Source organism: Peromyscus californicus, unplaced genomic scaffold (genome assembly GCF_007827085.1).
Source record: "Peromyscus californicus insignis strain IS unplaced genomic scaffold, ASM782708v3 Scaffold_5__1_contigs__length_169319896, whole genome shotgun sequence".
NCBI lineage: Eukaryota > Metazoa > Chordata > Mammalia > Rodentia > Cricetidae > Peromyscus > Peromyscus californicus.
In genome coordinates, this window is record NW_026294573.1 from 52,065,486 (window position 1) to 52,074,802 (window position 9,317).

At 53.7% G+C, this 9,317-nt stretch overlaps 1 protein-coding gene across 1 annotated transcript; it reads right to left on the bottom strand.

The window, feature by feature from the left end:
* Positions 1-6,281: 6,281 nt before the first annotated feature.
* Foxd3 (forkhead box D3) lies at positions 6,282-8,605 on the bottom strand. Its single transcript, XM_052717918.1, has one exon. The coding sequence runs from the start codon at positions 8,214-8,216 to the stop codon at positions 6,789-6,791; it is 1,428 nt and encodes a 475-aa protein (XP_052573878.1). The 5' UTR covers positions 8,217-8,605; the 3' UTR covers positions 6,282-6,788.
* Positions 8,606-9,317: the final 712 nt, after the last annotated feature.

Consider the following 9,317-nt stretch of genomic DNA (forward strand, 5'->3'; position numbering starts at 1 on the left):
GCAGCTAGTTAGTGCTCTTAACTGCTGAGCCATCTCTCCAGCCCTGTTTAACTTTCTAAAAATACTTTTTATCTGACAGGGGGTGGGGCATGAAACGCTCAAAATGCTAGCAACCATTCCATGAGACTTTTGTCACAGTCACAGGCAATGTGGTATCCACATGGATCCTGGAGAAAGGTTCCCAGATGGTACTGGGACACCCCCTCCCATGCCCATCTTATTTTAGTTGCCAAACCACAATAGATTCTTTATGTTTTTAGATAAAGAATCCCAACATATACCAGGACCATCTTTATTATAAAAACCTGAGCAAAGAGCTCTCAAAGCTATTGCCCTTTTCCAAGGAAATAAAAGAATCCTTTGAAAGCAAAACTTTCAAATCAGGATGCCCTAAGATCGAGGGACTACTGTGTGAGAGCAGAAGCACTGGCTGGCTCACACAGGCTCTTGGAGGGGATTCCCATCAGATGACAGCAGAAGTAGCTGATGGTATTTCAGCCAAGAAGTAGTCAGTCGATTTTAGTGGCCGAGAAAACATACTCAGAAAATCCAATGAACAGCTCACGTCTTCCATGTTTTAGATAGCTAAGAAATGCCTTAAAAAAATTCACTTTGAAAAATTAAGATTGTTTATAGAAAGCATTTGTTATAAAGAAAGGGGCCGGAGGAAAGGAACGGGAAGAAAACACTCCTTCAAACTCTTTAAAACCTGCTATGACGACCTCAGAGTCTCCAAGATTCTTCACCCCCCCGCTCATCGACGCTCGAGGTCAGCTGGCATCTAATCTGGACAGTCCCTTGTGCCCAGCAGCAATAGGAAGTAAGGGGTGCATACGGGAATCAGAGAGCACGAATAACTGATTCATTTGTGAGCTCAGAGAAGGAGCGACTAACTTAAGTTGGATGGTTGGGGAAGGCTGCCTGGAGGAGGCGCTGCCTTCCGGGATGGAGCTTGAGAGCAAAGAGAAAAATTAGCGTTGGAGGTTGCTGTAGTGCAGAATTCCTCACAAACCGGACATGTGCCCTTTGCAGAAAAGGCTAACAAGGGCCAAGAGTGTGCTTTTGTAGAAGACCGAGTCTTGTCTTCCATCTGTTGAGAGGTGTGCGAGGAGCCCGGAGAGGAAAGGAACCAAAAGCTGCTTCTCAGGACCCTCTTTCTAAGGCGGAGTCCCCATAGGTCGCACAGGGGCGGGCCAGGTGGCAGAGAGGGTGCTTCTTCCTGGGCTCCGGAGGAGGCACGGGCAGGCCAAGCCTGAAAACACTCAACTCTGTCCCCCAGGCTGGCTGAGAGTCCTCAGCTACAGCCATGCATGGCTTAGAGTGATAACTTACCCGAGATTTCAGCTGGGGCTTCTGCTGCCTAGGTTAACTCTGGGGGCAATTGCCTCCTGTAGGTTGCCTCCCGAGCGCAGGCCGCTAGGGCGTCGCAGGGCCCTGCGAGGGGGGACTTGTCCCCAGCGTGTATCTCTCTCCAAGGCCACCTTCACAGCAGGTGCCTTTCCCCTCTGGGTAGCCTTCCTAAAGTCTTCCAGGTCTTCCTTGCATCCACACTTCCAGGCTGCGGGAGCTGGAGCCCTCGGGGTTGATGTGGAGGTTGATGCCCCGCGAGCACGGTGGGAGCGGGGGTGGGGTGGGGGTGGGGGCGGACCACCGGTGGCATCCACTCCAGACACTGCAGCGATGTGACTGGGCAGCTGGCCCATCCGGCTAAGGGAGCCACTGGCCCAAGTTCTCACTTTCTTCCCTCAGTTCTCCGGGAAAGGTCACGAAGCAGTCGGTCGGGGCAGAGCTACCCAGTGCGGTGCCTCACCCGCGATGCTGAGGGAAGGCACCCGGGATGGAGGGACGGCCCTAAGGCCCAGGTCTGCCGCCTTCCCGCAGCTGCCCCTAGCCCGATGCTTCTTTAGTCTTTCTCTCTCCCCCACCTTCGTTTGCCCTAAGGCTAGCTGTTTTCTTTTCCTCAGATGGCACACAGTCCTTCCCGGGTAAGAAACATGTTTCCATCCCAGGACTAATAACAGAGGTTGGCCTCTGGGTGGCTTTGGGCAAGTCCCAGGGTCTTCTGGAACTGTATATGTGTAAAGGAAAGAACTATCCCCTGGCGTTTGCTGTAAGGCCGATATGCTAGGCATGGTTTTTGGAAGGGAATGGTGATGTTCCCTTCATTCTCACCCCTAGCGGGGTGGAGCTGTGTGCATAAACAGTCCTCTGGGAGAAGACGCTTTCGGCATCGGTTTTATGTTTAAAAACAGGGAAGTAGACTAATTTAATTATTCACAAAATGTAGGACATTTTAATTCTTAAGAGTAATTTAGGGAAATTCCGATATAAGACATCACCTGGATAAATAAAACCGGGATGATTGTGCTCGTTTTAGGTTTCTATTCGAATTCTGTTTGGTACACAGCCCTATTTGGCAAGTTTTACCCCAGAGAGCAAAGAATGGTTCGTACATTCCTAAGAGGGCACGAGAAGCGGGTGGCGGTGGAGAATAAGTTGGCTCTGGGTACCACCCAGCCAACTGTTGGAGGGCGGTGTAGGAGGGTGGTCTTTTAGGCGGGTTTGAGATCTGATTACCTTTAATTCGCCTCCGAGGCCTGGCCTGGCGCTGAGGGGCTTCTGTCAGCGGAGGTCTCCGATTTCCCCACTTGCCTGGGTTAGTGGCAGCAGGAAAGTAGACCGGTGGGCCAGAGAGGAATCCTCCCGCAGCAGGCTCGGGCTGGAGTGTGCGTCCTCTCCTCCCAGGGCGCAGGGCGTGGTCGAGGACGGTTCGAGACTTGGAGAAGCTGCCTCGCTTTTGCTCAGTCCCCCCGAGGCAGCAGGGGCTGGGACCGGTTCTGTGACCCATCTTAGAAAACTCTTTTGCACACGTAACATCCAGAGGTTCAAAAACACCGCGGACACTACCAGTGTTAGAGCAGGACTGTTTCTCCGTCTGGAGTACATGGGGGACGGGGAAAAGGAGAGACCAGCGTGAGCGTGGGGTGTAAGGTACTTTCATACTAGACAGTTTTTGCAGCCTTTTTTTTTTTTTTTTCACTGACACTAACCTAATTCTGCAGGAGAGTCAAAGAATTGGAGAGATTCAACAAAACAAAAACTAGGCCGCTTGACTAAAAGGAAATACCTGGTTGGGATGCCTACTGCGAGGCCTCTCTCACCCTGATGTCCCCCCCACCCCTACATCCCCCCCCAACTATTTCGGTTCCGCTGCAGCCCGCACCGTCTGGGACACAGGTGGAGTTCTGTGGACTCATGGTTCTATAGCTGACTCTTTAAGATCACATTCTCTACAGGTCAGTTTCTCAAAGAACTCACTCTAAAACACCCCGACACACTCGATGTTCCCTTCGCCACCGAGACTCCTCCTATAAAGCCACGGAAAATAAATAACTTCAAATGTAGTTCTTAGCTGCTTCCCAGCCAGTATGTCCTCATCACTAAATTTCACTGTTTCATAATTTCTAGGACTAATTCGCCTCGAGACCTTGTCCCTTTCAGGACACGGGCCAAGGAACGTAGCTTCTCGGAGATTTGACCTGGTCGTCCCAGGACGTGAGGATAAAGGATGGTGTCGGCGCCTTGATTCAGAGCCTGGCCAGGAAGAGACCTGGACCGGAGGGTGGGGGTGGAGGGGTGAGGGCGTCTAGCGTTGGATCTTCACAAACAGCTCGGGAGTTTTCCATCTGCTCGTCGCCCCCTACAGGCCATATCCACCATCGCAGCTACAGCTCTGCTCAGCCAGTAGGAGTATTTCACGTTTTTCTGAGTCTCCAGATCCTCCCTGCATTCCCGCAAGGGACTGGGTGAGAGGCCCACTCAGGAACTCCACCCTGAGGTCACACTAGGAGCCCCGGGCTTTGAGAGTGAATTGATTGCCTGGAAATCCGTGTCTGAAGAAGTGGGGAATGCTTAAATCGGTGTATAACTGAAAGTCTACCGTCTTCCGCCTTTGAAACCAACCTGCTTCCTTTATTTATGCCCCTCTTTTCTTTTAATTTCTTTTTTAAACTGTAATAAAAAGCAGGTGGCAATTGCACTGTTTTTAAATCTCAGTTTCAGAGGGATTTAATCGCCCTTCAACACACGTGCCTGCGTTTGCAAACATCAAACGTGGGTTTAAAGCTTGCCCCACCCTACTAAGTGCTTGAATTCATTTATCGACAATATCTACATTTCCTCGTCTGCTTTAAGGCTTCACCATTTAAACAGTTTAAGCTTAGCTTCTTTCCAGGGTTAGGGCTAGGCTCTACTTTGCCGGTATTTTGCCAGGACTTTCAGTAACCGTTGGCTTCTGGCGTTTGGACATGAAGCCCCTTACCCTCCAAACACACGGGAAGGAGGCTGTTTGCTGTTCCAGCAAAAGTGGCTGAAGGAAAGTTGCTGCGTTCTCTACACCGCGCCGCCTAACGCATCGCTGGAAAAGGCCCTGCGGATCTCCAGCGGCAGCTTGTATCCGAGCGTCACGCTGCGTGCTCAGGCTCGGCCGGTATTGCTGCTATGCGCGGAAATATGAGCGAGTAATTTTATAAGTAACAAAGGATCAGGGATGGAATGAGGCCCCTGTTATCCAATGTCATTTAGAAGCCTTGGATCAGCAGCTTCTTGAGGCTAAAAGTGAATTCAAGAAGCCCTGCCTTTCCCTTTTCCCAGGGGTGCCAGCTAAATTTAGAAGTAACCTCTGTGTGTTTGCACAAATCGTGGACCATTTGCTGTTTGTGTAAAAACCGATTAGCCAGACACAACTGTGAAACAACTTGTGACTTTTATAGCTGCAACACACAAACCAATTTAGATCCGTTTAGTTTTCCTTGTAAATGGAGATTAGAAGGGACCCGCCCGAAGTAAAGCTCTCCTCGCTGAAGGTTACAGTCGCTCCTCCACAGTGCTGATTATCGGGTTCTTGTTTATCAAGTTAAAAACTCTCACCCCAGCAGCCTGTTTTATTTTAGGACTCGGCTCCCGACGGAATGTTTACTCAGGGAACAATAACATTTACGGTTCACCAGGAAAAAGAGAGTCGGTATTTGCGAGGAAGTGTGTTTCAGAGCGACCCGCAAGCCCACGCCGGCCGCCGAGAGTAAGGCTCGGATTGCGGGTGGCAAGCGAGGAGTGAACACGGTTTCTGACACTGTCTGGGTTTCACTGACAAGACGCTCACAGGGTGGAGCTGACATCGCTTACGTGCAGTTCTGGAGTTAAAAACTGATTTCGCATAAGTAATTGTAACAGCTAAATTAATTACAAAATAATTAGAATTGATGCTGTCTGAGAATATGCTGGTGGTGGCCCAACCGGCCTCTTAGTCTAGACGTTTCATTTCTACTTTAACACCTTAAAAAACAAAGCACGTTGAAATATCTGGGATGCATACCTAAAATAATCTACGAGGACACTTCCCACTCCTACCGTATAGATCTCTCAAAAATCCTAACCTGGCTAAGGTAGAAAAAAAAGGGGGGGGGGATAAAATGCACCTGTTTTTAGAAGGATGTTAATTAATTATGATTTCTTGGCCTTCAGAAAGGCTCGGGTTGGGAGGGCCTGCCGCTTCAGAAATCCTCTAGAAATCCAGTTATGGGAGTTGATTATTGCCATGGAAAGAGGGATCTTGAATTTTTTTTCTGAAAAAAAAAATAAAAGAACTAATGCCTGTCATCTTAATGCAAATAATGCCATCCCAATACAAAACTTGAAACGCTACCTTATTAATTAAAAAAAAAAAATCAATGTAATTTAGTACTTCCTCTTAGGGGATAAAAAGCAATTTCAAAAATCCAAGGTTTAAATGCTAAGATATGGGATGCTTGGAGTTTTGCTCTTGAAAGGATGATTAAAATGACCCAACACTGTTACGCTCGCCTGGTGGACTTCTTTAAAATGAAAGGGAATGCTGTTGTTTAGATTTTTAAAGACAGTTTACGTAGCTCGATAGAAATGAGACCGTCATCCTTATTCTGGCTTTATGTGAAACTAATTATAATTTAAATTAGGTATACTCTTTCCATTTTCAAATTCAAATGTTTTTTCACCCAAATTATTAATTTGCAACGTTCAAAAAGGTCATTGGTTGAGGCTGCTAGATTTTCTGGGGGAAGACAATGCAAATCCCATATTAAATCTTACCATTTGCTAGACACCTAAATAAAACACCAGGCTGAGCATTTTAAAATTTTATTTACAAAGTTGTGTACAACATGATGGAATAACATTTAGAATACCATATATATTCATTCATATATAAACAGACTTTTATAATACAATGACACTTCGCCTTTTTGAAAAATTTTTTTGTATTTAAAATCTCCCAACGTCTCTATACATTCTTTTTCTCGCATAAAACTGCGGAGAGTGAACCTTCAAAAAAAATGAAAGTTCATATCTCTAAATCTACTGAATTTGTTTTTTTTCTTAAAAAAATAAAAACCCCAAAAAGAAAGTCAATGATTTTTATACAAATATGTACAAAGAATTTCCCTCCCACCCCCACAGTACTGAGAGCAGGCGCCGTCGGGTGCATTTTTGGAAATTCGGTTATCAGTTTACCTGTACGGAAAGCTATTCCCAGCGGACGCGTGTTGAGTTTGCTCGGCCAGCTTAGGTGAGCGAGGGGATGGAGGCCGCTGTTGGTCGGTGTTGGGGAGTCTGGGGCGGGTGGCAGAATCCAGGATTGGGTAGAGGGACCAGGACCAGGGCAGAAGGACCAGGATCAGAGCGGGCGCACAGCCTGAAAGCACAGGCTCTGCCGGAGGCCGCCGCCCGGCCGGGCCACCACCACCGGCTCATCACTATTGCGCGGGCCACTTGGCTTGAACGGCGGCGGCGGCAGCGGCGGCGGCAGAGGCTGCGGGCTGCAGGAACTGTCCAGACAGCGGCACGCTCAGGATGGGCGCGATGGTGGCAGTCGTCCGGCTCAGCGACAGGGGCTGGTGCGTGGCCATGAGCGCCGCGGACTGCACCGTCCCGGGCGGCCGCAGGAAGGACTGGGTGCTGCCGCCGCCCCCGCCGCCCCCACCGCCCCCAGCCCCGCCCGCGCTCCCGCCACCCCCAGCCGAGCCCCCCGGCGCCGCGGATCCCGCGCCTATGATGTTCTCAATGCTGAACGACGGCCGCGCGCTGGGCTCGGACTTGATGAGCGACGTGGTGCCCGCCGCACCCGCCGTGCCCGCGGCCGCCGCGGCGGCGCCCAGGGTGTTGAGCTGCAACTGTAGGCTCGGGCCGAGCTGCGAGCCGAAGGCGGCCGCCTTGCGGCCCAGCTCGCCCGAGGGCAGCAGGGGCACGGCGGGCGGCAGCACGGGCGCCACGGGCGGCAGCGCGTACGGGTACTGGAGCGCCGCTGCCGCCGCCGCCGCTGCCGCCGCCGCGGGATGCGAGTAGGCGCCCGCCGCCGCCGCCGCGGGGTGCAGGCCGTAGGGGCGGCCGTAGGGTCCTGCGCCCGCCGCCGCAGCCAGGCTGTAGGCGCCGAAGCTCTGCATCATGAGCGCCGTCTGCTCGCGCAGGTGCTCCTGCTGGTGGCGCTTGAAGCGCTTCCGGCGCCGCAGGAAGCTGCCGTTGTCGAACATGTCCTCGGACTGGGGGTCCAGGGTCCAGTAGTTGCCCTTGCCCGGGTTGCCCGGCTCGCGGGGGATCTTGACGAAGCAGTCGTTGAGCGACAGGTTGTGGCGGATGCTGTTCTGCCAGGCGGGGAACTTCTCCCGGTAGTAGGGGAAGCGGTTGCTGATGAACTCGCAGATGCCGCTCAGGGTCAGCTTCTTCTGCGGGCTCTGCAGGATGGCCATGGTGATGAGCGCGATGTAGGAGTAGGGTGGCTTCACCAGGCTGTTCTTGGGCTTGCTCGGGGTCAGACCTCCCGCGGCACCGCCGCCCGCGCCGGGCCCACCGCCGCCTGCCACCGCGTCCTCGCCGCCCTTGCAGCCGTCGGCCTCCGGCGCTCCGGCGTCGTTCCCCGGCCCGGCCGCGGCCGCCTCGGTGGACAGTGCCAGAGGTGGTTGGTGGGGCGGCTGAGACTGGCCGTGATGAGCGGTCGCCGGTGGCCCCTCGTCCGCCTCGTCCAGGCGCAGCTCCGGCGGCCCCGCGGGGCTGTCGCAGCCCGTGTCGCTGTCCTTCTCATCCAGCCCGTCGTCGCCCTCGCCCACCACATCGATGTCCACGTCCTCGGCCGTCAGCACCGTCTGGCCGGACATATCGCTGGCGCTGCCGCCGCCGGAGAGGGTCATCCCTCCACGGGGTTGGTGGCGGCGGCCGGGAGCGAGCAGAGAGCGAGGGGGTCCGTGAGGGGCGGCCGCGGACCTCAGGGAAAGGGGGTGCGGGTGCCCCCCGAAAGAGAGCGGAGGGGGAGGGGAGGGCACAGGTAGCTTCGGGGGCCCTCCTGGGTCAGCTCACACCCGGAGGCCCGGCATCGCGCGGGGCGGGCGCTGCGCTCCGCCGCCCGCAGCCGCGCTCCACAAACTCCTGCGGTCCCCGACGCTTCCCTACGAGGCGGCAGCTACTGCTCGCGACCCCGAAGGTTCCTCCACGCCGCGCCCCCTCACTTCGCCAGCCTTCTTCGGCCTCTCTGGCTTGGGCGTGGGGCTCAGAAGCTGTCCAGGCGAGAGCGGGACGCCGGGTGCCAAGCAGCTCCGGAGGGCGCGGACAGGGGCAACCGCGGGGGTGGGGTGGGGGTGACAGGGACGCCAAGCCCGGGTAGTCGAAAGTCCCTTTTTAAGGACTGGCCTGATAGATTACTTTCTACTTAAAGATCCAGCGGGAGGCGGGGCCACGTGACCGCGCGTGACGTCAGGGCCGCGGTGGAGCTGGCCAAACTCAAGTTGGTTCAGGGAATTGTCAACAAAGGGACAAGAGAAGCGCAACTCCTGACCGACAAGGCGCTAGCATCCCGTGGGCCCCGAGGGCTCTTCGGGCTGCCGGGAGACCCCTGCCCACGCTGGAGCCGGGCGCCGGGTCCAGGGAGGGCGTGAGTGTGGATGGGTGGGGGTGGAGAGGGTGTGGGCCTAAGAGAGTGTCCTCCGGACGTAGGGCTCCTACCGCCCTGCCTTCTCTGCCCCCTGCCCTTTTCTGCCTTCCCTACTTTGCTAATATTATTTAGACCGACTCGCAGTGCAGAACAAGATTGTTGTTTTTAAGAAAACTTATGATTTTGCTTTGGTTTGGGTTTTTGTTTGTTTTCGATTCGAGGATTAAGGGAGCACATCCGGCTCCCTTTTCCTAATTAGGCCTCATACCCCCTCCTGTCTCAGGGCTATTCTAGAGACAAGACACCTGCTGATGTGCTTCCCCATCACTCTCAGACCTAACTACTCAAGACTTAACCTAGCTTC